The sequence below is a fragment of the Dipodomys merriami genome, unplaced genomic scaffold (genome assembly GCF_024711535.1).
Source record: "Dipodomys merriami isolate MVZ:Mamm:240054 unplaced genomic scaffold, mDipMer1.0.p SCAF_6, whole genome shotgun sequence".
Taxonomy (NCBI): domain Eukaryota; kingdom Metazoa; phylum Chordata; class Mammalia; order Rodentia; family Heteromyidae; genus Dipodomys; species Dipodomys merriami.
The window spans coordinates 1,035,200-1,061,683 of NW_027206179.1; the positions used below are offsets into that span (position 1 = coordinate 1,035,200).

At 55.7% G+C, this 26,484-nt stretch overlaps 1 protein-coding gene across 1 annotated transcript; it reads right to left on the bottom strand.

Moving 5' to 3' along the window:
* Nucleotides 1-219: 219 nt before the first annotated feature.
* Nucleotides 220-25,369, bottom strand: Ldlr (low density lipoprotein receptor). Its single transcript, XM_070002234.1, has 18 exons — nt 25,231-25,369; nt 18,491-18,613; nt 18,126-18,248; nt 16,552-16,923; nt 15,542-15,664; nt 13,749-13,871; nt 12,482-12,601; nt 11,597-11,722; nt 10,874-11,045; nt 10,452-10,676; nt 9,031-9,149; nt 8,637-8,776; nt 7,844-7,985; nt 7,577-7,729; nt 6,523-6,693; nt 4,256-4,333; nt 3,863-4,020; nt 220-2,397 (listed from the first exon to the last, which is right to left on the bottom strand). Exons 1-18 carry the CDS (start codon nt 25,295-25,297, stop codon nt 2,362-2,364), a joined length of 2,571 nt encoding a protein of 856 aa, XP_069858335.1. The 5' UTR covers nt 25,298-25,369; the 3' UTR covers nt 220-2,361.
* Between the last annotated feature and the right edge of the window lie 1,115 nt (nt 25,370-26,484).

Consider the following 26,484-nt stretch of genomic DNA (forward strand, 5'->3'; position numbering starts at 1 on the left):
GATGGCTGTTCCCCCAATTCGAGCAAGGCTGAGGTCCCAGCTACGTGTCTGCACCCTGAGGATCCAGTCGCTGTCTCCCCTCAGCCTTCTCCAGAGCCTATGCTTAGCTCTGGAAACATATTCCCTTGCTGGAACATTCTGTGGGGGGAAGTCTCCCATCCCACAGAGCAAAGGAGAGAGGGAACGGAAGAAAAAAACAACATTGTTTGGCCAGATGGCTCAATCTAAGAAATTTATAATCAATCACAGTGAGGGGACCTCCGGGCTAGAAAAACACATCTGTGCAGTGGTTTCTAAAGCGGTTCCCAGCCCCCACAGCCACGCAGGACACAGCTCAGACCCGGCGCCCGCACCCAGCCCCGGGGAGATCACAGCAAAAATAAATAGATTCCTGTGTGTGTGAGAGAATAGTGACAACAGATACAAAGTGCAAGATTTCTTCAAGGCGGAAGTGGGAAAACAAATCACAGTTCCTTTGCACATTGCACCCCTCGGGGTCTGTCTCCACACCATGGTGATATTTGCGGCAATTCTAGAAAGAACTCTTGCTTCCCACCTCCGACTTAGTGGTGGAAATACCAGGCAGGTTGGTGACACTTGTGGAGTGTCAGCCTTATTTCTATTTTTAAAAAAGGGGTGCATGCATGGCTGCCATCCCCTCACTGAGAACTCGGGGACAGAGGATGGTGAGTTCAAGCTAGCCCAGGCCACGTGAGACTTTAAAAAAAAAAAAAGAAAAAAAAATTAAAACCCAATGCTGGGCGCTGTGGCTCACGCCTGTAATCGCAGCTACTCAGGAGGCTGAGGTCTGAGGATCACAGTTTGATGCTGGCCATGGCAAAAAAAAAAAAGGTCTGTGAGACTCATCTCCAATGAACCACCAAAAAGCTGGAAGTGGAGCTGTGGCTCGAGTGGTAGAGCGCTAGCCTTGAGTGGAAAAGCTCAGGGACAGCGCCTAGGCCTGAGTTCAAGTCCCAGGACTGGCATACGCACACACAAAAGTGCAACAGCTTACACCTGTAAGCCAATCTACTTGGGACACAGATCAGGAATGGTCCAAGCTCCAGCCCAGCCCAGGTACAAAGACCCTACTTCAACCACGACAAACCTGGGCGTGTGCTGTGTCACGGCATCCGAGCTATACAAGAAACGTAAATAGGAGGATCGCAGTCCACGCGGAGGAGACGTAAATGCAAAATCCTAGTCCAACAGGGATGGGAGCCAAAAGGGGTGTGGCTCAAGTGAGAACACCTGTCTGGCAAGTCCAAGGCCCTGAGTTCAAACCCCACACCCACACACCCTCCCCAGAAACAACACCGAGAGGAAGGCAAAGGAGAGGGGCTGGGGGTATGGCTCGGGGGCAGGGCACCTGCCAAGCATGCAAGAGGCCCTGGGTTCCACCCCAGCATGCCAGGAAACACGCACACGCACACACACACACACACACACACACACACACATACACACGCAGCCACACATGGAAAAAAGGAAATTGGGGTACCTGAGCCACGCTCGACAAAAACAGTGCAAGGTCAGGATACCAGGTCCACTCTACAGTGTCCAGGCCCAAACAGAAAAAGTGCAACTAGCTGAGGTGGGAGGTGGGCAGCGGGAAGGGGAGAGGGAGGGAGGGAGGGAGGGAGGGAGGGAGCATGGTTCCGGGATCTCAGGCACTTTGTAAATATTAAAGGCCACCCATGACTCAGGCTCTTCCCGTGGGTTGGGGCAGTGGGGGGAGGAGGAGGAGGATGACAAGTTTTGGCGAATGAATGAACCGGAATCAGTCAGCGGCGGCCCCGGGGGCCCCCCGGACCCCAACGCCACACAGTCACTTCCCTGCTTTCTGCAACCTGAGGCTGATGTGCTGGGTGGCGGGGGAGACAGGGCCGGGACTAAGTGACTGCGCAGCGAGCCTCGCCGGGCAAGAGGTAAACACAAGCACGTCTGAGTTCAGGTGGCGGCGGCGGCGGCGGCAGGTGGACAGGGGCCACATGTTCACAGCCACCAGCTCGCTCTCTCTTTCTCTCTGCTCACACTGCCCTGTTTCCTGTGCAGGAAAGGGCCGAATCTTCCAGAAACTCGCCGAGATATCCTAGCTCCTTTTTGTGAGGCAAGAAAGACACAAGTCCCAAGCAGGCAACCTGGCAGGGTGGCCGCCGGGCGCTCGGCCTGCTTTGCCTTCCAGGCAAAAGGAAAATAATAAATAAAACAGCTCCAGCAGACAGGCGGCTCGCCGCGCCTTTGAAGGATTCAAGAAAGCCGGGACTCAGGCCGGGCACTGGGCAACCCGCCGGGGAGAAAGTACACATCCTGTCCACGAGAGGCGCCACGTTCCAGGGAGGGCCAGGCCGCCGCTGCCGGTCACACCAGGTCTTCCTCCAGGCTGACCATCTGTCTCTGTCAACAGGACGGAAAACACCGGAAACAGTGAGTCCAGCCCGCAGTAAACTTGAGCAGCTCAGCCCCACTTATCACAACCAGACTAGGAGCTTCCTTCTTGACACCCAGCCTGCTCCCCCTCATCTGCTCCCTGCCTGGATATCAGAGAACACCGTGAACGCTAGAGGATAGACAAGTCCCTCCTCGGCTCAAGAACCTTCTAGCAAAACCCATCGTTCTCCCCAGGGCATATAAGTTCCTCTGTAGTTGGTGTCCCTGTCACACCTTCTGGTCCTGATTTCTCCCTACTCTGTAAGATGCAGCCACGCTGGGTTTTTTCCCAAGCACCAAAATATAATCTGTATATTCCAACCTCAGGACCTTTGCACATGCTGCTGCTTCTTCAACCAAGCTGGCCCTAACCTCTTTGTGAACAAACAAACAAAAAAACCTGAATCTCCTTGCCCAGTGCCAGCGGTTACGCCTGTCATCCTCGCTACTCAGGAAGCTGAGATCTGAGGATTGCCATTCAAAGTCAGGTGGGAAAGTCTGTGAGACCTTTTTTTCGTTGGTAGTGAGGCTTGGGCACTGTCCCTCAGCTCTTCAGCTCAAAGTGAGCACTCTACCACTTGAGCTATAGCACCACTTCTGGTTTTCTGCCCCAGCTGGCTTTGAACTGTGATCCTCAGATCTCAGCCTCCTGAATAGCTATGACAGGCGTGAGCCACCAGCGAGCGGCTTGTAAGACTATCTTTATCTTCAGTTAACCACTAAAAATCCAGAAGTGAAGCTGTGTGTCCCAAGAGGTAGAGTGCCAACCCAGAGGGAAAACAAAATAGATCTCAGGCCCAAGAGCCCAGACCCTGAGTTCAAGCCCTAGGACTGGCACAGAAAATGGAAAGAAAGTTCTACCTCCATCCCCTTTGTCCTAGTCTCGGCAAATCCATTACTGGCCTTTAGCTGTGTGTGTGTGTGTGCGTGCGTGCGCGCGCGTGTGCGTGCTCATGCGCCCGTGTGTGTATTAGGGGTAGGAACCCAGTACCTCAAGTTTGCTAGTCCTAAGGACCACCACTGAGCCACGCCCAGTCCAAAGCCACGCCTACACTAAACCACACTCTACCTTTGGCCACATCCATTAGCGAAGCTCCCAATAGTAAGCCACCTCTGGCTCTGGGCCACGCCCCTACCACTTCACTAGCCACACCCAACACCAAACCACTCCGCCACGCCCCAGCACTAAGGCACACCCCACCACTAGCCACGCCCCAGCACTAAGCCACACCCCCACCACTAGCCACGCCCCAGCACTAAGCCCAACACCACGGGCTGGACTCCTTGGCCACGCCCCTGCCCGTGGCCACGCCCTGCCCATGGCCACGCCCCTGCCCGTGGCCACGCCCCTGCCCGTGGCCACGCCCAGGCCCTGGCCTCTCTTTATCTCCCGGGACACCGACACCGGACTCGTGGCTTCCCCAGCGCTCACCGAGGGGTAGGTGTAGCCGTCCTGGCTCCGGCAGATGTGGACCTCATCCTCCGTCGTCTTCTGGTACACGGGGTTGTCGAAGTTGATGCTGTTTATATTCTTCAGGCGCCAGTTCTTCCACACCAGGAAGGCCACGAAGCAGATGAGGACGAGCAGGGCTGCGGGGAGAGGCCGGTCACGGGCAGGCCCTCGGGCGCAGCCGCGCATGCGCGCCGTCCGGGGTGGGGGCGGGGAGGGTGGGCAGGGGAGCTGTTCCCCTCCTCCCCGGCCTCGGCCCCAGGGCCTGATGGGAAGCAGACTCGGCAGCCGGGAGGGGCTCCATCACCCGAGCTAGGTGAATGAGGTGAAGGGGTGTGGGGAGCAGGACTCGACCAGAACCCCGCCAGCACTCACCGATGGGGAGCACGATGGACAGGGCCCCCACGCCCTGCCGCTGCTCCGCCAGCCCTCTGCCCGCAGCATCGCCCTGACCTGGGGGAGAAGGGACGGCGTGAGCCCGGATCCCCGGGAGGAATGTGGAGGGGGATGATCTCCAGGCTGGGGTGGGCCCCGCTGGCTTGCACATGCGCACAGGCTCCCTCAGATGAGGCCTAGCGCCCCCTCCTCAGTTTCAAAGGCCCAAGACGCAAGTCCCTCCCTGCCAAAAAGGATGCTGTATTTGCATACATTTGCATAAAGGTCACAAACACCTGCATATCCTCCTGTGGGTTCTAGGTCATGAAATATAAATGCTGTGTAAATAGCCATTAACCTGAATTCTGTAGTGATGACTGACAAAAATAGTCTATTGTTCAGTCTAGAGGCAACTTCTTGTGAGTGTGTGTGTGTGTGTGTGTGTGTGTGTGTGTGTGTGTGTGTGTGTACTGGGGCTTGAACTCAGGGCCTGGGTGCTGTCCCTGAGCTTCTCTGCTCAAGGCTAGCCTTCTACCGCTTTGAGCCACAACATCACTTCCAATTTTTTTTCTTTCTTTTTTTTTTTGGGTCTGGTCATGGGGCCTGAACTCTGGGCCTGGGCGCTGTCCCTCAGCTCTTCAGCTCAAGGCTAGCGCTCGACCACTTGAGCCATAGCGCCACTTCTGGCTTTTTTCTTTTTGCTTATGTGGTGTTGAGGAACCGAACCCAGGGTCTTCGGCATGCAAGGCAAGTGCTCTACCACTGAGCCATCTTCCCAGCCCATCACTTCCAATTTTTGAGTGGTTCATTGGAGATAAAAAGTCTCACTGTGACTTTTCTGCCCAGGCTGGCTTTGAACCCTGATCCTCAGATCTCAGCCTTCTGGATACTGGGATTGCAGGTATGAGCCACTGACACCCACCCCTGGGTTTTTCTTGCCCAGGTTGGCGCTTTACCACTTAAGCCACAGCTCCATTTCCAGGTTTTTGGTGATTCCATAAACTTTCCTACCCAGGCTGGCTTTTTTCTTGTTGTTTTTGGTCAGGGGGCTTGAACCCTGGGCGCAGTCCCTCAGCTCTTCAGCTCAATGCTAGTCTCTATCACTTGAGCCACAGAGCCACTTCCTGTTTTATGGTGGTTCATTGGAGATAAGAGTCTCAGGGATTTTCCTACTTGGGCTGGCTTTGAACTGTGATCCTCAGATCTCAGCCTCCTGAGTAGCTAGGATCACAGGTGTGAGCCTATAGCAACATTTTTTCTTTTCACTATTTTTCCAGCTGTGCTTGGTGGGGTCAGGGGATATCGAAGGCTCTGAAACTGGGGTCATGGGGGTCAGCTTAGATGCAAGAAGGTGTCTTGAGTGTGTGAGTGTGTGTGTGTGTGTGTGTGTGTGTGTGTGTGTGTGTGTGTTTGGGGGGGGTGCCTCAGTAGTCCAAGTTGAGGCTCAGTGCTCCACCTCCAGCATCAATAATACCAATAACAGCCATGTTAACAGGGACATCCGGGAGATCTGTGGAAACTTTTCTCCTGACCAGGCCCTTCTCCAAACTTGGGGCTTGCTGGGGTGACCTATGATGACCTCCATCCACCCCAGCTCCTTCCCCAGCCTCCTTCTACCCGGCAGTTCCTGCCTTATCTTCTCCACGGCTAAACAAAGGCTTCAGTTGTCAAGAGGAAAAGAAACTATTCTGAAACTTGCTGATGTGATGTCTGGGGGGATTTTTGTGTTTTTGTGGGTTATTTTTATTTTTTTCCTTCTTTCTTTCCTTGCTAGAAAACCCTAGAAGGCCATTCCCAGGCAGCCAGCGCACACCCCCTGGCGTACAAAGGGATGAACTGCAGATCACCTCCAGGCAAGGTCTACTTCACTAAATCTAACGAGGGAACACTTCCACACTGTGTGTGGGGAAAATGACAAGAAAATCTAATCTGGTTGGGCGCTGGTGGCTCCCGCCTGTCATCCTAGCTACTCAGGAGGCTGAGCTCTCAGGATCGAAGTTCAAAGTCAACCTGGGTAGGAAAATCCATGAAACTCTCATCTCTAATGGACCAGCAAAAAACTAAGTAGAACTGTGGCTCCAACAGTAGAGAACTAACCTCAAACAAAAATGATCAGGGACGGCGGCGAGGCCCTGAGTTCAAGCCCACGGACGGGCGCACACATCTTACAGGGAGAGAAGGCCAGGCCCCAGCACATCACCCGGACTCCCGCCACTGAGTCTGTTCACCCTGTGTCTGTAAACAGGCCAGCGAGGCCCGGCTCGCACCTTGAGAGGACGTGGTGAAGGACTGTGCATAGGTGAGCGCAGCTGTGGTTGCGGGGCTCCAGGAAGTGCTGGAAGGTGGCGGGGTGTCTGGGTGCCTCGGGACCCCTGTTGTAGTGCTGACCGCAGGTTTGGTGGTGGTTGGCCTCTGGGTGCTCGGTATAGGCTCAGCCTCTGCGGGAATGAACAATTCTTGAGTCCAATTCCGGGTCCCCGACCTTTCGAACTGTGCTTGCAAGAAATAACTAAAAACACACACACTGAAAACAGTCAGCCACTGGGATGGACACTGTGATATATTTCTTGTTCTTTCTTTTTTGTTTTTTGCCAGTCCCGGGCTTGAACTCAGGGCCTGGGCGCTGTCCCTGAGCTTCTTTTGCTCCAGGCTAGCGCTCTACCACCTGAGGCACAGCGCCACTTCTAGCTTTTGCAGTGTATGTGCTACTGAGGAATCCAACCCAGGGCTTCATGCCTGCTAGGCAAATACTCTACCATTAAGCCACCTACCCAGCCGCTTTTTTTTTTTTTTTAATTCCAGCCCTGGGGCTTGAACTCAGGGCCTGGACACTGTCCTGATCTTTTATGCTCCAGGATAGTGCTCTACCACTTGAGCCACAGCTCACTTCAGGCTTTTTGGTGCTTCATTGGAGATAAGAATGTCCTAGCGGGGCTGGGAAGGTGGCTCAGTGGTAGAGCGCTTGCCTTGCATGCCTGAGGCCCTGGGTTCCATTCCTCAGCACCACATAAGCAAAAAGAAAAAAGCTGAAAGTGGCGATGTGGCTTAAGTGGTAGAGCGCTAGCCTTGAGCTGAAGAGCTGAGGGACAGCGCCCAGGCCCAGAGTTCAGGCCCCACGACCGGACCCTCCTACCCCCCCCAAAAAAAAGATGTCCTGGACTGTTCCTGTTGGCTGGTTTCAAACCAAGAACTCTCATATTTTAGCCTCCTGAGTAGCTGGGATTACAGGCGTGAAGCACTGGACAGATGAGGAGCCAGCTCAGAAGAGGGTAAGAAAGGGCTGGGCTGCACAGATGGCAGAAGGCAGACCTGAGCCCCCACCTGGCAGGCAGCTCCTCATGTCCTGGGCCAGCAGTATGCCATCCGGACAGGCACAGGTGAACTTCGGGGAGTGTGGGTTGATCTGAGGGGCGGGTAGACACAGGTACTCGCAGCCACCATTGGGGAGAGATGTCTTCTCACACCAGTTTACTCCTAAAGGTAAAGAAGGAAATCCAGGTGAGACGGAGCCCAGCATCAGCTAGGCTCAGAACATTCCAGAAAATTCTAGAAACTTTTTTCTTTCCCCTAAATAAATTTCCTTCTTACCTCTCGGCTGTGTGATATTGTGGAACAAGACAATATCTTCTGGGGACAAGAGGTTTTCGGCCATTAAATTAACATCAGAGCCAGTGAGGCGATTAGCACTGAAAATAGCTTCATTGATGATATCCGTCCAAAATACCTTTTCCTACACAGGTGACACAGCACAAATCGAATTAGCCAAAGGGGCAGTTGCTGGGCACTGGTGGCTCACGCCTGTCATCCTAGCTACTCAGGAGGCTGAGATCTGAGGATCAGGGTTTAAAGCCAGCTTGGGCAGGAAAGGCCGTGAGACTTTTATCTCCAATAAACCACCAGAAAACCGGAAGTGGCACTGTGGCTCTAGTGGTAGAGCGCTTGCCTTGAGCTGAAGAGCTGAGGGACAGCGCCCAGGCCCAGAGTTCAAGCTCCACAACTAAAAAAAAAAAAAATCTTGTGAAGATTTTTTTTTGTGCTGGTCCTGGGGCTTGAACTCGAGGCCTAGGCACTGTTGCTGAGCTCTTTTGCTCAAGGCTAGCACTCTACCACTGGAGCAACAGGTCCAATTCCGGTTTTCTGGTGGTTCATTGGAGATAAGAGTCTCATGGACTTTTCTTCTTGGGCTGGCTGTGAACCGCATGATACTCAGATCTCAGCCTCCTGAATAGCTAGTTATTTTTCTGAACACAGTATCTTCAAGGTCTCCATTTTATATCATGTTTCAGCGTTTCCTTTTCTAATGCGGAGTAATATTCTAGTATATACACAGATTTAGTCAAAAAACAGCTAACTATGAATTCCGTAGGTCCCCAGGTCTTACCTCAAAGATGGCCAAGGAGAAGGGGTGGGCCAGTCGCTTCTCATCTTCTAAGATGACCTTCCGATTACCTCCATTGACGTCGATGCTGGAGATGGAGTGGAGTTTGGAATCGACCCAGTAGAGGCGGCCACTGGCAAGATCTAGGACACACAAATGGATAAGGAATGGTCACCAAGTAGATGCCAGATATTTCCAGAAGATTCTAGAAAGTTCTAGAGAATTTCAGGACCCTGATGATTTTGAGGTAGGTGAATACACTTGTGTTAGACTACTCTGTTCCCCACAGAAGAAGCCCTGAAGGGGTCTGTAAAATCTCAAGGGGATCGCAGAGGTGGTTTGGGACACCAGGTCACCACACCATGTCCTGGGGAGGGCAGGCTCGTCACGTACGTACCCAGGGTGATGCCATTGGGCCACTGGATGTCTTCTGTCACCAGCGAGTACACGTCCACGCCGTTCAGGCCTCCTTTCTCGATCTTGGCCGGGGTGCCCCAGTCTGTCCAGTACATAAAGCTGGTGGGAAGGAGGGAGGAGATGAGGATGCCAGTTTGAGTTTTGAACTCAGAGCCTGCCGGGGACAACTACCACAGAAGAGCCAGGAAGGAGTTGAGAGCCCACATTGCGGTGAGGGGTAGGGGAGTGGTTAGTGCCTGCATTGTGCGCACACATGGGGTTTGGGGGTCCAATTTTTGATGAAAATGGGTTATTTTATTTTGGGCTGGTTGTAGGGCTTGAGCTCAGGGCCTGGGCACTGTCCTTCAGCTTTTTTACTCATGGTTGGTGTTCTACCACTTGAGCACCAGTTCTTGTTTAGGATTTTCTGGTGTTTGATTAGAGATAGGGGTCTCACAGACTTTCCCGCCTGGACTGGCTTTGAACTGTCATCATACCAAAAAAAGCCAGAAGCCAAGTGCTGGTGGCTCACACCTGTAATCCTACCTACTCAGGAGCTGAGATCTGAGGATCGCGGTTTAAAGCCATCCTGGGCAGGAAAATCCACGAGACTTATCTCCAATAAACCACCAGAAAACCAGAAGTGGTGCTGTGGCACTAGTGTTAAGAGCCCTAGCCTCGAGCTGAAGAGCTCGGGGACAGTGCCCAGGCCAAGAGTTCAAGCCCCACAACTGACCCCCCCCCAAAAAAAAGTTGTATTATGTGTTGGCATTTCCCTCCCCTTTTAAGGGTAAAATTCCAGCGTATGGACATACCACATCGCGTTATGCATTTGTCCATGGGCTCACCTTTTTGGCTATTATGAATCATAAGGTTATGATTACAGCCCACAAAATGTCTCTTCAAGAACGGGCTTGCATTTTCTGGTGCCAGTGGCTCACACCTGTAATCCTAGCCACTCAGGAGGCTGAGATCTGAGAATTACCTTTCAAAGCCAGCCCAGGCAGGAGTCGGAGAGACTCTTATCTCCAATAAACCATTCAGAAAACCAAAAGTGGTGCTGTGGCTCAAGTGGTAGAGCACTAGCCTTGAGCTGAAGAGCTGAGGGGCAGTTCCCTGGCCCAGAGTTCAGAAAACCAGAAGTGGTGCTGTGGCTCAAGTGGTAGAGCACTAGCCTTGAGCTGAAGAGCTGAGGGGCAGTTCCCTGGCCCAGAGTTCAAACCCTATGACCAAGTAGAGTAGTGCATGCCTGTAACCCCAGCACTTTGGAGGCTGAGACAGAGCAATACTTTGTTGGGGAGAGGGGGAAGGGAACCCTGTGTGCAATTCTTCTGGAGCTAGAACTGAAGAAAACATCCCAGGATACCTGGCCATATTCTCTAAGTACAAAGTTTTATCTTTCTTTTCGGGATGAGCACGCACCCGTGCACCGGGTCCACCACGATGGCCCGCGGCTTGGAGCCGCTCTTCTGCACCAGTGTCTTCCTCTTGGTGCCCCTGGTGTCGGCCACGGACACGGTGCCCAAGATGGAATCGGTCCAGTAGATGTGGCCGTGGATCCAGTCCACAGCCAGTCCATCCGGGGCCTTGAGGTCGGCGTAGATGATGGTGTCATAGGACGCACTGGGGGCGTGGTCAATCTGGGTGCTGAGACCAGGAGGGGGCAGAGCGTCAGGGCCCAGGGCCTGGTCAATCATGGAGAGCGGTGGGCGGGGCCCATGGCAAAGGGTGGGGCCCAGGGCAGTGGGTGGAGCCAGACCTTTGTCAAGCTGGAGGGGGGGGTGATGCCACAGCCTCTGGTCAATGGGGTGGGGGGAAGGGGCGGTGCACCGGACTCAGTTTACCTGTAGATCTTCTTTTGGGAGATGTCAGACCAGTAAATTCTGTTGTTGGCCACCTCGGTGTCCAGAGCGACCACGTTCTTCAAGTTGGGGATGAGGCTGATGTACTCGCTGCGGTCCAGCGCCATCATCCTCACCTCATGACGGTTGGTGAAGAACAGGTAGGCGATGGAGCCTGGGGAGCCAGGAGTGGGGTCAGGCCAGCAGAGGGGACTCCTCTGCAGGGTGTGAGAAAGCCAGGGGAGCGATGTCCCCCCCAAATGGGGGAACAGTGTCTTAACACCTACGTCTGGCTAGTCTTGGAAGGAAGGTCTAACCATGGTTCAACTAGTCAATTCTAAGTCTGCTTGCCCTGCCTTGCCCAGTCCATGCGCTCTTTCTGCCTCTTCTTTTTTCTTTCTTATTTTGTACCTATATCTGGAATTGAACTCAGGTCCTCACATTCTCAATGGGCTTTCTTGTTCAACGCTGGTGCTTTACTGCTTGAACCAGGCCACCAGTGGCATTTTGCTCATTATTGTGGAGATAGGAGTCTCACACGCTATTTTGCTGCAAACTCTGATCCTCGCTTGGAACCTGGATCTTCAAGATCTCAGCCTCCTGAGTTGTTAGGATTACAGGTGTGAGCCACCAGCACCCAGTTTTAAACAGGCAGTTTGAACGTGCCCAAGGCGCTGATAAATTCCCCCGTGGAAGGCCCCCGGGTCACAGCTGCCCAGCACTCACCCACGGCCTTGCAGGTTTTGGTGCGGGGGTCCATCTGGAAGCCTGTCTCGCACTCGCATTTGTAGCTGCCCTCCAGGTTCACACATCGCTGGCTGCACATGTCCGGCTCCTGACACTCATCAATATCTACAGGTGACATGGGACAAAAGGCTATTGTGGGGTTCTGGAGATGGAGCCTAGGGCCTTGTGCCCGTTAGACGAAGATCTACCACCAATATTAGCACTTTATTGAACTCAGGGCCGCCTGCTCTTGCTCTGCTGTCTTGCTCATGGCTGGTGCTCTACTACTTGAGTCATGCCTCCAGTCCAACTTTTTGCTGGTAAATTGGAGATAGTATCCCAGGCTATTCTTCCTGGACTGGCTTTTGAATAGGTGAGTTATAACCAAGTCCTTTTTGCTCTGGTTGCTTTTTTTTGCCTGGGACAGCCTAGACTATGATGTTATTATTTATACTTCCTATCTAGGTGACAAGCAGGTTCTACTATACCCAGCCTTTTCTCTTGAGATAGTGTCTTTCAAGCTTTTGTGCCCAGTTCTGGCCTGGAACGGTGATCCTCCCAATCTCAGCCTGCCAAATCTCTGGGATGATAGAAGATCACCACCACACCCAGCTCTCAGGTGAGGTAGGCTCGCCTTTCTTGCCTGGGCTAGCCTGGAAGTTCAATCCTCCTCCCCTCGCTCCTGAGTAACTAGAATGACAGGCAGGAACAGCCCCCCAGTCCCTGGCCTGCTGAGCCCAGATTTTGAAAGGTCAGGCTCATTCATGCGCAGTGCCCCACCCACAAACCTGAAGCGGTGATGCTGATTTCAACATGAAAAACGAGGCATAGAGAATTCTGGAAGGGAAAAAGGTAGAGGAAGGCGCCCGAGCCTGGCACTGTCACCTTCACATCTGCGCTGCTCCACTAGCCGGAATCCGTCAGGGCACAGGCACTGGTGGCCGATCTTGAGGTCCCGGCAGTCATGAGAACAGCCCCCATTGTTGTTCGCACACTCGTTAGTCCCTGTGTGGGGAAGGGGGAAGCGGGGGGGGGGGGGGAGGGGGGGGACACGGAGTGGTCATTCCACCCCCTTCTGCTGGCCATGTGGCGGAACTGCATCCTTTGTATAAGACCCCAGACTTAGGTGAGTTCACAGATCCCACTTCAGGGGGAGGAGCCCTGAGGGCTGGTGCTGGGTGAAAAATGCCAGTCACCCTGGGAATCCACCTGTGGGGGTCCCCCCGCCCCAACCCAGTCCTCAGAGCCTCAGGGGAATTATGAGTGCCAAAATAAGAGTTAGATGGTGGTCAGGAGTGCACACACTGTGAGTGCGTTGTCTCTTCTTTGCAGTACTTGCGACCCAGAGTCTTCCCTGTGCTAAGAAGCACGCTACCAGAGCCACGCCCAGCACCAAAGCCACGCCCGCCGACCCCGCCCACCCGCACAGAGCCACACTGCTCACAAGGACCTGTTGCCATTAGGTCACGCCCTCCACAATTAAGCCACGCCCTCTGCCAATAAACCACACCCCTTACTAGTAGCCTAGCTCCGCTAGGCCACGCCCTCCACCTGGCCCTGCTCCCATTGCACAACCAGGCCCACCTCCACAAAACCACGCCCCCATGGTCGTAAATACATTCAATACCACTGAACTCTACCCAAGCAAATGGTTACTGGGCTGGGGGAGAGCGCTCGCTCGCCTCATTGTGCAAGGCTCTGGGCTCCACCCCAAGGCCGACCCCCCCCCCCACCATTCTATATGCTTTTCTTACCCAAGCCCCCATATCTTTCTCTTTCATTTTGTCAAGCTTGGGGCTTAAATGCAGGACCTGGGCGCTGTCTCCGAGGGGTTTTTTTGCTCAAGGCCGGAGCTCTATTACTTTGAGCCACAGCGCCACTTCCAGTTTTCAGGTGTTGCACAGGAGATGAGCCGCATGGACTTTTCCGCCTGGGCTGACTGAACTGTGATCCTCAGATCTCAGCCTCCTAAGCTGCTAGGATGGCGGGCGTGGGCCGCCAGCACCTCGCTCCTGTATGGATCTTTCCTACCAGGAACCCCAACGCTCCACAGGGAGGACAGGAGCTACGCAACTATGACACCCCACAGCATCCACAAATGAGTCCGCTCCCTGTCTCCCAAATCTGTGGCCTTGCCACCGTCAGGACTCACCGCACTCCTTGATGGGCTCGTCGGACCAGTCCCGGCAGTCCCTGGCCGAGTCGCACACTTTGTCCATGGTGATACACTCGCCGCTGTGGCACTTGAACTTGTTGGGACCTTCGCACAGTGTCACTGTGACAACGCAAGAGAAGGCTCGGGGTGACTCAGCCGCCAGACCCCCACAAACTCATTACTCTTTTATTTTCTGGTTGGTCGTGGGGCCTGAACTCTGGGCCTGGGCGCTGTCCCTCAGCTCTTCAGCTCAGGGCTAGCGTTCTACCACTTGAGCCGCAGCGCCACTTCCAGCTTTTCCTGTGAATGTGGCAAGCAATGTACCACAAAGCCACATTCCCAGCTCTCTGTGAGATTCTTTACCACCAAAAAGCCAATGTGGAGCTGTGGTTCAAGTGGTAGAGCACCAGTTTTGAACACAAAATCTCAGTGACAGCCCAGTCTTTGAGGTCAAACTAGGAATAGCACTGGTGCACACATGCACGTGCGCGCACACACACACACACACACACACACACACAGCCTAGGCAGAAAAGTCCACGAGACTCCATTTTAACTAGCGAAATGCTGGACTAGAGGCATGGTTCAAGAGGTAGAGCACCAGCTGTGAGCAACCAAAAAAGGAAATTCTCACACATGGTCACATGGATAAGCTTTGAAGGCACTATTTTAAGTGAAACATGCCAGGCACATTCATGATTGTTCTTACAGGATGACCTCAGATCCACCGAGACGGACACTGGCAAGGGGAGGGGGTTGTGGAGGAGTGGGGAGTTAATGTTTAGTGGGACGGTTTCAGCTTTGCTAAGTGGGACAGTTTCGGTAGGCAGGCAGTGGCAGGGTTACACAATGATTCGAACAGACTTTGTCATTATTGTAATTGTTTTCATTTCTAGTTACACAGTCTCGCCATGTCACCCGCCCAGTCAGCCTCCGTCCTCAGCCTCCCGAGTGCCAGGATCACGGACGGCTGCCTGAATGCCCTGTGACATGAGCATATCGAACGCCACTCACATGTAGGGTTAAAAATAACCAGGTGCTGCCAACCAGGCACAAGGTCCAAGGTTCAGACCCCAGCACTGCTAAAAGAAGCTGTAACTCAACTAAAATTAAATGTTATGAGCATTTTGTAGATTGTGTGTGTGTGTGTATGTGTGTATGTGTCTGTCCTGGGGTTTGAACTCAGGGCCTGGGCGCTGTCCCTGAGCTTCTTTTTGCTCAAGGCTAGTCCTCTACCACTGAGCCAGTGCCATTTTTTCTGGTTCTGTGGTACTGAGGAATCGAACCCAGGGTTCCATGCATGCTAGCCAAGCATTCTACCGCTATGCCACCTTCCCAGCCTGATAAGTTCTTATTATATAATATAGGCTGGTATTGAACTGTGCATTCTCCCAAGACTGGTGCTCTACTACTTGAGCCACAGTCTCCACTTCCGGTTTTCTGGTGGTTTATTGGAGAGGAGGCTCACGGTCTTTCCTGCCCGGGCTGGCTTTGAACCATGATCCTCAGATATCCGCCTCCCGAGTAGCTAGGATGACAGGCATGAGCCAGTGGCATCAGGCTCTAGAATGTTCTCTATGTGGAATTGGATTGGCTAGGCAGCCAGAAGTTAGGGTCACTTTGCGTCTATTCTAGGTGACAGGGCCGATGCCTGGCCGGTGACCCCGCAGGCTGCTCTCCAGCCCCTCCCCAGCCCCATCCCTGGGACTGCTGTCCCCTGACAGCACCAGAAGCCATCCCAAGCATCACAGCCCCGAGGTTGGGAGGAAGCCCCGGCGCTCGGCGCTCACCGTTGGCGCAGCCCAGCTCGTCGCTCATGTCCCTGCAGTCATGCTCCCGGTCGCACTGGCGGCTGCCGTGGATACAGGTCCCGTCCGAGCACCGGAACTCGTCAGGCCGGCAGGTGGCCACAGCTGGAAGGGACAATGTGAGGATCAATCGGGGACAGAAGGGACAACCGTGTCTCTCTAGGTACTGCTTGGCTGAATGTTAGGGTTTGCTGTTGTCTTTGTTATTTGAACTCTGGGCCTGGGCGCTGCCCCTCAGCTCTTCAGTTCAAGGTGAGCGCTCTACCACTTGAGCCACAGCAGCACTTCCGGTTTTCATGGGAGATAAGAGTCTCGTGGCCTTCCCTTCCCAGGCTGGCTGTGAACCACGGTCCTCAGATCTCAGCCTCCAGTAGCTGGGATGACAGGCCTGAGCTACTGGCGCCCAGCTTGTTGTCTTGTTTTGTTTTGATTTCGTGTGTGAGTCAGGACTGGGGTTTGAACTCAGGGCCTAGCCACTAACTATCCTGAGCTTTTTTTTTTTTACACTCAAGGCTGGTGAGCCACAGCTCCATTTGTGACTTTTTCTGGTCCTTCCTTGGAGATAGGCGGATCTCAGACTTTCCTGCCTTGAATGGCGATCCTCGGCTCTCAGCCTCCTGAGTGGTCGGGGTGACAGGCGCGAGGTACGGGCGCCTGGCCCGCGTCACATTCACAAGTCAGCTTGTGACAACCTTTTCAACCTAATTATCCACTTGAAGCCCCGTGGTGGCGGCTCAGCCCGAAGCGCAGCGGTGGCTCAAGTGGTAGAGTGAAAAGGCTGAGGCAGCACCCAGGCCCTGAGTTCGAGCTCTGGGGCTGGCACACAGGAGGCTGAGACCCGAGGATCGCGGTTCAAGGCCAGCCCGGGCGGGAAAGTCCGCGGGACCAGGAAACCGGAAGTGGCGCAGTGGCTGGAGCGGGAGCGCGCGCGCCCCGAGTTCGAGCCCCGTCCGCCCGCCCGCCCGTCGGTCCGTCCGTCCGTCGGTCCGTACCGCAGCCGTCCTCGTCCGACCGGTCGCGGCAGTCGGCGCCGCCGTCGCAGCGCCAGCTGATGTGCACGCACTCGCCGCTGGCGCAGTGGAACTCGAGCGCCCCGCACGGGCCCCGCGCCGCCGCCGCCGCCCCGCAGTGCTGCGGCCACTCGTCCGAGCCGTCGTCGCAGTCTGGGTCCTGGTCGCAGGCCCACAGCTCCGGGATGCAGGCCGACGAGTTGCAGCGGAAGTGCGCGGGCCCGCAGGTGGGCGCCGGGCACGCGCGCTCGTCCGCGCCGTCCGCGCAGTCCCGGTCCCCGTCGCACACGAAGCGCCGCGAGATGCACCTGCCGTCCGGGCAGCGGAACTCCTCGGCCGCGCAGGTCCTGGGCGCTGCGGGGGGGGGGGGGCGTCACCCAGAGCCACGGAGCCCCCCACATCTACAGGGGAAGTGGGGGGCGCTCTGGCCAGTTAGCTGAGTCAGGAGAGGCCACCCAGGCATTGGATAGAGTATGATCACCGCTGCCTCAGTTTCCCCACTCATGGTGAGCGCTGGTTAGTCTTGTCCTGAGAACCAGTGGAGCCGTGGCTCAAGTGGTAGAGCACCAGCTGAGTGAAAAACCTCAGAGATGGGTTCAGGCCCCAAAGTCACACACAACTCAGAAGATTTCCTGTCATCCCAGCTGATCAGGAGGCTGAGAGCGTCACAGCTCAAAGCCAGTCCAGGCAGGTTTTCCTGAACCTTCCATGAAGCTAAAGGAGTTTTGTAAGTTTTCAGTTATGTTCATTACAGTATATTGTTAGGACTGCTGCAATGGAATACTGTGTGATTTCAGGGGATTCAGGGGCTGGTGCCCCATGCTACACAAGCACCCCAGTGCTGCTTGCTGTACCCAATTTATAAATGAAACTTGATCTGGGTATAAATGCACAGGGGACACCACAGCGGGCTCCCATTTATCCTTGACCTCAGGCATGCTCCAGGGGTCCTGCGGCTCGAACCCAGTGCCTGAGCCCCGTCTCTGAGCTTTTTGGCTCAGAGCTGGTACTCTAATCACTTGAGCCACAGCCCCACTTCTGGCCTTTTTGGTGTCTGTGGTACTGAGGAATGGAACCCAGGGCTGCATGCATGCTAGGCAAGCACTCTACCACTGAGCCACCTTCCCAACCCACTTCTGGCTTTTTTTGGTGATTCACTAGAGAGAAGAGTCTCCTAGACTTTCCTGCCTGGGCTGGTTTCGAACCAGGATCCTCAGATCTCAGCATCTTGAGTAGCTAGGATACCAGGCGTGAGCCATAGGCACCCAGCTTATTTAATTTTAAGACAATGTAGCCCTAGGCTGGCTTCCAACTTGCAATCCTACTGCCTCCAACTCCTGAGTGCTGGGATTACAGGTGTGCCCTACCACAGAAGACAACCTGTCCACCTCTCCTTGGTGAGTAAAGTCACAGAGACTAGGCCAGCGAGTGCCCGCTGAGTCCCCAGAGGAACAGATGGACCATGCCACACTGGTGACAGGCCCTCAGCAGAACCAGAAGCTGAGCTCACAGACGCACATGACCCTGGGGTGTGCAAGATCCCAGGTCCCACTCACCGCAGCCCTGCTCATCCGAGCCATTCTCGCAGTCCTTCTGGCCGTCACATCTCCAGGACTGAGGGATGCAGTGGTTGACAAGGCCTCCGCAATTGAAGTCACTGGCTTTGCAGGTGATAGATGCTGTTCAAGAAAGCAGAATTCAGGCTGGGAAGGTGGCTTAGTGGAAGAGTGCTCGCCTTGCATGCACGAAGCTCTGGGTTCGATTCCTCAGTGCCACAGACACAGAAAAAGCCAGAAGTTGGCACTGTGGCTCAAGTGGTAGAGTGCTAGCCTTGAACCGAAGAAGCTCAGGGACAATGTCCAGGACTGACAAAGGTATGTGTGTGTGTGGGGGTCAATAGTGTGTCACTAAGGGGACTCACTGCAGGTCTCCTGGGATTCATCGGAGCCGTCGGGACACTCGGGGCGGCCATCACAAATCCACCCTCTGGAGATGCATTTCCCATCCTGGCACTGAAACTCATTCCGGCTGCATTTGTCTTGGGCTAGGAGAAAAGGGAAGGGAGAGGCTTCCTTAGGACAATGGTCAGTCGGCTATCAAATGCCCGTGCTCATGCTTGTAGTTCCAGCTACTCAGGAGGCTGAGATCTGAGGATCACAGTTCAAAGCCAGCCTGGGCAGGAAAGTCCATGAGACTTATCTCCAATGAACCACTAGAAAATCGGAAGTGGCGCTGTGGCTCAAGTGGTAGAGCACTCGCCTTGAGCTGAAGAGCTGAGGGACGGCGCCCATACCCAGAGTTCAAGCCCCACAAACACAAGAAAGACAGAAAGAAAGACAGACAGACAGAAAGAAAGAAAGAAAAGAAAATCCAAAATTGGAGTTCTGGATCAAGTGGTAGAGCATCAGCCTTGAGTGAAGAACTCCAGAGAATACCCAGCTTTGAGTTCTAGCTGCATGCAGTATTAGCAACACACACACAACCACACCAACAACAAACCACAGTGGACAAGGCTTCTTGTCACTACAATCGTGCACATATGCTTTCTTTTTCTTTTTCTTTTTTTTTTTTGGGGGGGGGACTTTTTTGTTTTATTTTTTTGGTGACCCTGGGCATTGTCCGAGCTTTTGTGTCCGAGTGGCACTCTACCACTTTGAGCCCATAGCTCCACTTCCAGCTTTTTGGTGGCTAATTGCAAATAGGAAGTCTTAAGGAGCTGGGCGCAGGTGGCTCAGGCCTGTAATCCCAGCTACTCTGTGGTGCTGAGGAATCGAACCCAGGGCCTCATGCATGCAAGGCCAAGTGCTCTACCACTGAGCCACCTTCCCAGCCCCGGCTCTGTGGCTCAAGTGGTAGAGTGACAGGCCTGGAGCAAAAGAAGTTCAGGCACAGAGCACAGGCCCAACACCAAAACAAACAAACAAAAACCACAAAAAAAAGGTTATCCTAGCCAGGGTGGCTTTGAACTGTGATCCTCAAATCTCAGCCTCCTGAGTATCTGGGATCACAGGCTTGACTCGCCTGGTATGTCGTGTATCCTTTATAATTACATAATTATAGACTACATACCTTATGTAATCAGAATGTGGTAGATACAGACAGGTTCTGTTATTGTCGCATATGTTAGGATGTACTGTATATAGTTGACGCAATTACAGATGATCAGTAACAAGGTATCACAGCGCTCAGCACTAGGTATTATATAAGAGACATAAAGTAGCTCTGGACCAGCTCCAGGCGGCGAGGGGGCGGGACTCTCCTGACCAGAGCAGTTCTCGCGAGACTGGCGCTGGGAGATGAGAGCCACTCTGCGCCCCCTCCCCCTTTTCCCTTCCCCGCATGCGCAATCGGCCTTGTGCTTTCCCTTCGCGGCCTTCGCGTGGCCCGCGGGCGCCAGGCCCACGCCGGACGCTCTGGGGGAGCTCTGGGCTTGCTTCGGCCTTCAGAACCGTGAGCTAAATGAGCTTTTTTTTTTAAAATTTATTTACGTATTTCTATGTATTATATTCGCTTATATGAAATTTGCGTCAAACACACTCTTAGGCCGCGGCCCGGGAGTGATGACGTCAGTCGTGCGCGCCCCGGCCGGAAGCTCATGCGGGTTCCGCGTGCGCGTGTGTGTCCGTCCGTCCGTCTGTCTGGGCTGGTTTCGAGCCTCCGCGCAGCCTCCGGAGCCGTCCCGGAGCCGCTGGTCCCAGGCTGGGTTTCGGTGGTGCGGTGGGGCTTCATGCTTGCAGGCAGCCCGGCTTGCCGCGCGGTGAGGGCATGCCTGTATCCATGCTAACACCCCACAGGTTGAAGCCACAGGATCTGGAGTTCAAGATCAGCCTGGGTTACATAAGAGGCCCCTGACTCGGGGACACTGAAAAGGACGTGTGTTTGACTGTGTGTGAAGTCTCTACTAATTCTGTGTTCCTCCGGCTGGTTCTGCAGTGGGGTTACTACTTAGCCAGAGGCAGATCGTCTCTGGAGCAGCGTTCGGGTTCCGCCTTTCTCTCCCCCACCCCCCAACACACACCGAGCACCCTGTGCGTCCCATGGGTGGAGGTCCCCTAGGGGAGGGGGGCTGTTGGTAAGACCTGCCTGGTAGGCTCATGCCAAGTGACTGCCTGGGCTGGGCACCTCATGCCTATCATCACATTCATGCCTGTCATCCTAGCTATTCAGGAGGCTGAGATCTGAGGATAGCCCGTTCAGAGCCAGCCTGGGCAGGGAAGTCCGTGAGCCTCTTATCTCCAATAAACTACACAGAAAAAGCCTGAAGTGGCCCTAGAGGGCTAGCTTTGAGCAAAAGAGCTCAGAGACAAAGCCCAGGCCCAGAGTTCATGTCCCAGGACAGGACTGGCCAAAAAAATAAAAAGACGGCCTGTATACACTGGTCAAAGTGCAGTGAACTAACCCAGTGTGGTCATGCATGCTTCTAATCCCAGCATTTGGGAGACTGAGGCAGGAAGTTCATAAATTCCAGGGCAGTCTGGACAAGCCCCAGACTACGAGGGTGATGTAGTGAGACCTTCTCTCAAACCAACCCAACAAAACACACAAGCCCCAGAACTGGTCACTTAATACATGCTAATAATAGTTTGTTGGTTGTACTTTACAAAGAAAGCAGGGCTGGGGGGGGGCGGGGTACTGACATAGAGCAGCTCTTAGCCCCAGAGAGGCCCTGGGTTTAATCCAGAAAAAGGGGGGGGAGGGGCGCGCATGTGGAATGAAAGGAAACTTCGGCCCTTCCATGTTCCATGTATTGATCTGGCTCCAGGATGTGTGAGATTCAGAGCAACACGAGACCCAGTTACAAGGCCCAGGTGGCCCCAGTGAGTCCAGGTGACAGGCATAGGGGTGGGAAGGAGGGAGGAAGGAGTTGATCTTTGGTATCAGCAGTGGTTACAGGATACCGGAAGTTCTATTGCCCAACCCTAGATGTGGGCAGTGCGTCGCCCGGAGGCCTTGGACGGCAGGGCCCCACAGCCGTGCCTGTTGACTCCTGGCTCAATGGTGAGGTGCTCAAGGGTGGATGACTCATACCGAGGCTGGCTGGGCTGAAGGGAAGGCCCCTGGGGTTCTTGGATTCTCAGAAATAAAAGGGGAAGCTCAAGCCGGGGGCATTGGCAATACGGATGACAGAAAGGGCATGGTGGCACCCTCCTGTAATCTTGGCACTCAGGAAACAGAGGCAAGAGGATCTTGAGGTCAAGGCCAAGCCCGGTTATACAGGGAGGCTGTCTCGGGAGAAATAAAAAGATGCTGCGGAGGAACCATTCAGCATCTGATCAGATCACTGCAGCCGAGTGTCCATTCGTCCACTGCCATCACCTCCACTTGTTTAGGAGAAGGCCAGGACTGGGACTTTGTTAGTAACACCCCGAAGGACTTTCAGAGCGGAACAAAGAATAACCCATGTCCTCCAGGAACAGCAAGCTGCAGCTCCAGGCGTTAGTGTAGAGACCTCCTGCACTCAGAAGACCTGATGCCCTTTGTGAACTCAGGGCTTGAGCTGCTTTTGCTCAAGACCATCACTCAAGGGGCTGGGAAGGTGGCTCAGTGGTAGAGTGCTTGCCTCATATGCATGAGGCCTTGGGTTTGATTCCTCAGCACCACATACATAGAAAAGACTGCACGTGGTGCTGTGGCTCAAGTGATAGAGCGCTAGCTTTGAGCTGATTGAGCTGAAGAGCTGAGGGCACTCCAGGCCAAGTCCTCTGACCAACTAAAACAAAACCCAAAAGCTATCACTCTACCACTGGAGCCACAACTCCACTGCTGGCTTTTTGCTGGTTAATCGGAGATGAGTCTCATGGACTTTCCTGCCTGAGCTGGCTTTGACGCATGATCCTCAGATCGCAGGATCCAGAATAGAAAGGATGACAGACTAGAGCCACAGAGCCTGGCCAAATCATCCACTTTTTTTTTTTTTTTTGCCTGTCCTGGGGCTTGAACTCAGGGCGTGGGCATTGTCCCTGGGCTTCTTTTGCTCTACCACCTGAGCCACAGCGCCACTTTGACTTTTTCTGTGCATGGTACGGAGGGCTTCATGCATGCTAGGCAAGCACCCCACCCCTAAGCCACCTTCCCAGCCCCTTGCAGCTTTACAGCCTGGCTGGTGGGGAAAGAGGCCTTCAGGGGTCAGAGCCCAGCCCCTCCTGAGCAGGGGAACGGATGGCATTATTCTGTTCCCAACAGCACAGCCCAAAGACCATGCAATGTCTTTCTTGTTCTTTCATAACAAGATTTGAACCTCAGCAAAAACCAAACCAGAGTTTGGATCCGCACATGTCCACATGCCGGGGCCGCCAGCGATGTGTGCTAGTGCACACCTGTAATTCCTTCGGAGGCAGGGAGAGGGGGATGGGCTACAGTAAAACCCCGTCTCAAAACGAGAAGCCTCGCCGGCCCTTAGATCGCACACGGTACGAATGACAAGTCACGAGGGTTATCGAAATCGGAAAGGAGAAAACAATATTTCTGCTTTTTTTTTTCTTCCCCTCAGCACACAAATGATGTGGTCAGAGCTTTCAGTGGTTTCTATGTCACGTTTCTGAAGATGGTTGGTACAGGGAAATGAAAACCTTAGAACGGTTTCCTCGAGGACATGGATTCTTGTGGTAGGAATAGATGCCCCAGTACACACGAAGGAGAAATTAACCTGCATGCTGGTGCACACCTGTAGTCCCAGCTGCTGAGGAGACTGAGGCACAGACTGGGCATTAATAAGGCCCCATCCTTCAGGGAAAAAAGAGGGCAGGACCTCTACTCTGTGGTAGAATGCTTGCCCAGCATGACCGAGGCCCTGGGTTCCAGCCCCAGCACCCCAATAATCAGTAGATGCAGGGTTCTTTCCCAAAGAGAAGGGACGTGGCTTAGAGGTAGAGTGCTTGCCTAGCATGCACAAATCCCTGGGTTCGATTCCTCAGCACCATAGAAACCCAAGTGTTGCCGTGGCTCAAGTGGTAGAGTGCTAGCCTTCAACAAAAAGAAGCCCCAGGACTGGTAAAAAAAAACAACTTAGCCGGGCGCTGGTGGCTCACGCCTGTAATCCTAGCTACTCAGGAGGCTGAGATCTGAGGATCGCGGTTCAAAGCCAGCCCGGGCAGGAGAGACCATGAGACTCCTATCTCCAATAAACCACCAGAAAACCGGAAGTGGCGTTGTAGCTCAAGTGGTAGAGCGCTCGCCTTGAGCTGAAGAGCTGAGGGACAGCGCTCAGGCCCAGAGTTCAAGCCCCACGACCGACAAAAAAAAAAAAAAAAAAAAAAAACAACAACCAAAAATCACAAAGACGAGTAGACTCTGACCCCGGTCCCTGAGGAAGGGCAGCCTGCCTCTGTCACTGTCCCGTGCCCAGGCCAGTTTCCCGGCAGCAACAGGCGAGTGGAAAGAAAGGGCGCGTCCGCAGCCCTCGGAACACTAACAAGGGGAGCCCGGGCAGGAGCTGCCGTGAAGGCAGTGCTGCGGAAGGCAGTGGGCGCAGGGACCGTTCCCGACGGCGCGGGCGTCAGCTCCAGAAGGCGCAGTGCAGGCGGGCCGGGGGTGGCGGGCCGGGCCAGGAGCGGGCCGGGGATGGCGGGTCGGGTCGGGGGTGGCCGGGGGTGGCGGGGCGGGCCAGGGGTGGCGGGGCGGGCCGGGGGTGGCCGGGGGTGGCGGGGCGGGCCGGGGGTGGCCGGGGGTGGCGGGGCGGGCCGGGGGTGGCCGGGGATGGCGGGGCGGGCCGGGGGTGGCCGGGGGTGGCGGGGCGGGCCGGGGGTGGCCGGGGGTGGCGGGCCGGGCCTGCAATCCGGCGCTGTGGGGCGGAGGCCGCGGAGGACCGAGGGTTCCAGGCCACCTTGGGCTCCGCGTGGCGCCAGACCCGGCCTCAGAAATGAAAAAACGGAAAAGGAAGCTCTGCGCATCCTTCAGCAGTTGTCCCAGGGTGCAAACGTGCAGGGGTGTGCGGGGCTGTGCGCCCCACCTAGCTCGGGGGAAGGGGTGCAGCCCTCGGCCCAGTTCCTCAGGGGACAAGGTCCTGCCCTAGGGGGGCGGCCGGGGCGCTCCGCAGTGCGGGGGGAGGCTGGCCCGCAGGCCCTAAGGCGCAGGTACCAGGGACTCCACGTCCCCCGCTCCGAGAGCGCGAGAACGGAAGGGGGTCCCCACTTCGGTGACAGGGACCCTACCGACATCCAGGCGGGAGGCGCCGCTTCCCGCCCGGCCCCGCCCCAACGCCCCAGGCCCCGCCCCTGACTCGCCCCATTGGCCAAGGGGAGTGGCTCGAGGCTCGCGTGTTTCGGGCGTACCCAATAGGAGGTGAGGGGTGGGGCTTCGGGGAGGGGACGCGGGCTGGGGTCCGGCCCGCGTGGGGCTCCGTCGCACGAAGCCCAAGGGGGGGGTCACAGCCGCAGGGACCCCAAGTTGGAGGACTGGGTCCCGTCACCCTCGCCCCCAGAACGGGTGAGGGAGAAGCCCCCCCCGGGTTAGGGGTTCTCCCTCCATGTACGGATTCGAGGCGACCCTCAACGGCGGGGGCTTGGGGAGCCACGCCCCAGCCCCCGACCCCGCCGACTGCGGCGGACGCGGGCCGCCTCCGCGCGGGGGACCCCGAGGCCGGTCCGGGCGGCTCGCTCCGCTTCTACGGAGCACGACCTCGGGCTCCCCGCGTCCGGGTCCCCCCGCCCGGCGCGGCCTTACCTGCAGCCCCCGCCGCAGCCAGGAGCAGCGCGGCGGCGCACAGCAGCTCCGCGCCGCGGGTCCCCATGCTCCGGCCCGCCCGCCCGCCGCGCCGCACGTCCGCCGGCACCGGCTCGGGCCGCCAGGCTTCGCCGGCCGGGGCTCCACGCGGGCGGGCGGGGCGGGGCGGGCGGGGCGGGGCCTGCGGTGGGGTGATTTTCAAAAGTCCGCACCTCACGGGGCGGGGCCGCGCCTTAACCCCCGCGGCGCCGGAGCGAGTCCGCCGCGGGAAACGAAGCTCGCACCGGCTCTCCCCAAAGCGCCACGTGAACCGCGACCGGTGAAACCTTCCCGAGTGCAGCCCGGACGTTACCTGTGCGCGCGCGCGCGTGCGTGTGTGGGGTGTGTGTGTGGGGGGTGTGGAGGTGTGGGGGGTGTGTGTGTGTGGTGTGGTGTGTGTGTGGGGTGTGTGTGTGGGGGGTGTGTTGTGTTGTGTGTGTGGGGTGTGTGTGTGGTGTGGTGTGTGTGGGGGGGTGTGGTGTGTGTGCGGGGGGGTGTGGTGTGTGTGTGGGTGTGGTGTGGGGGTGTGTGGGGGGTGTGTGGGGTGTGTGTGTGGGGGGGGTGTGGGGTGTGTGTGTGTGTGTGTGGGGTGTGGTGTGTGTGTGGGGTGTGTGTGGGGGGGGTGTGTGTGGTGTGGTGTGGGGGTGTGTGTGGTGTGGGGGGTGTGTGGTGTGTGTGTGGGGGTGTGGTGTGGTGTGTGTGGGGGTGTGGTGTGGGGGGGGTGTGGTGTGTGTGTGGGGGTGTGGTGTGGTGTGTGTGGGGGTGTGCTGTGGTGTGTGGGGGTGTGTGGTGTGTGTGGGGGTGTGTGGTGTGTGGGTGTGGTGTGTGTGTGGGGGTGTGGTGTGTGTGTGGGGGTGTGTGGTGTGTGGGGGTGTGTGGTGTGTGGGGGTGTGTGGTGTGGGTGTGTGTGGGGTGTGTGTGGGGTATGTGTGTGGGGTGGGTGTGTGGTGGGTGTGGGTGTGGGCGTGGTTTGGTGTATGTGTGTGAGGGTGTGGTATGGGATGTATGTAGTATGGTGGGTGTGTGGGTGTGTGGGATGTGTGGTGTGTGTGGTTGTGTGGGGTGGGGTGGGGAGTGTGGTATGGGGGTGTATGTAGTATGGTGTGTGGTGTGGTTGTGTAGTATGGTGTGTGTGTGTGATGTGGGTGTGTGGGTGTGTGTGTGTGGGTGTGGTTTGGTGTATTGTGGGGGTGTGGTATGGGGTGTATGTAGTAT

Excerpts from the sequence above, each read along its gene's own strand:
- Ldlr (XM_070002234.1), bottom strand. The coding sequence starts at position 25,297 with ATGGGGACCCGCGGCGCGGAGCTGCTGTGCGCCGCCGCGCTGCTCCTG. Across the intron at positions 18,614-25,230 it reads GGCTGCGGCGGGGGCTGCAG|CCCAAGACAAATGCAGCCGG; the intron begins GTAAGGCCGCGC and ends CTTTTCTCCTAG. Across the intron at positions 11,723-12,481 it reads GGAGCAGCGCAGATGTGAAG|ATATTGATGAGTGTCAGGAG; the intron begins GTGACAGTGCCA and ends TGTCACCTGTAG.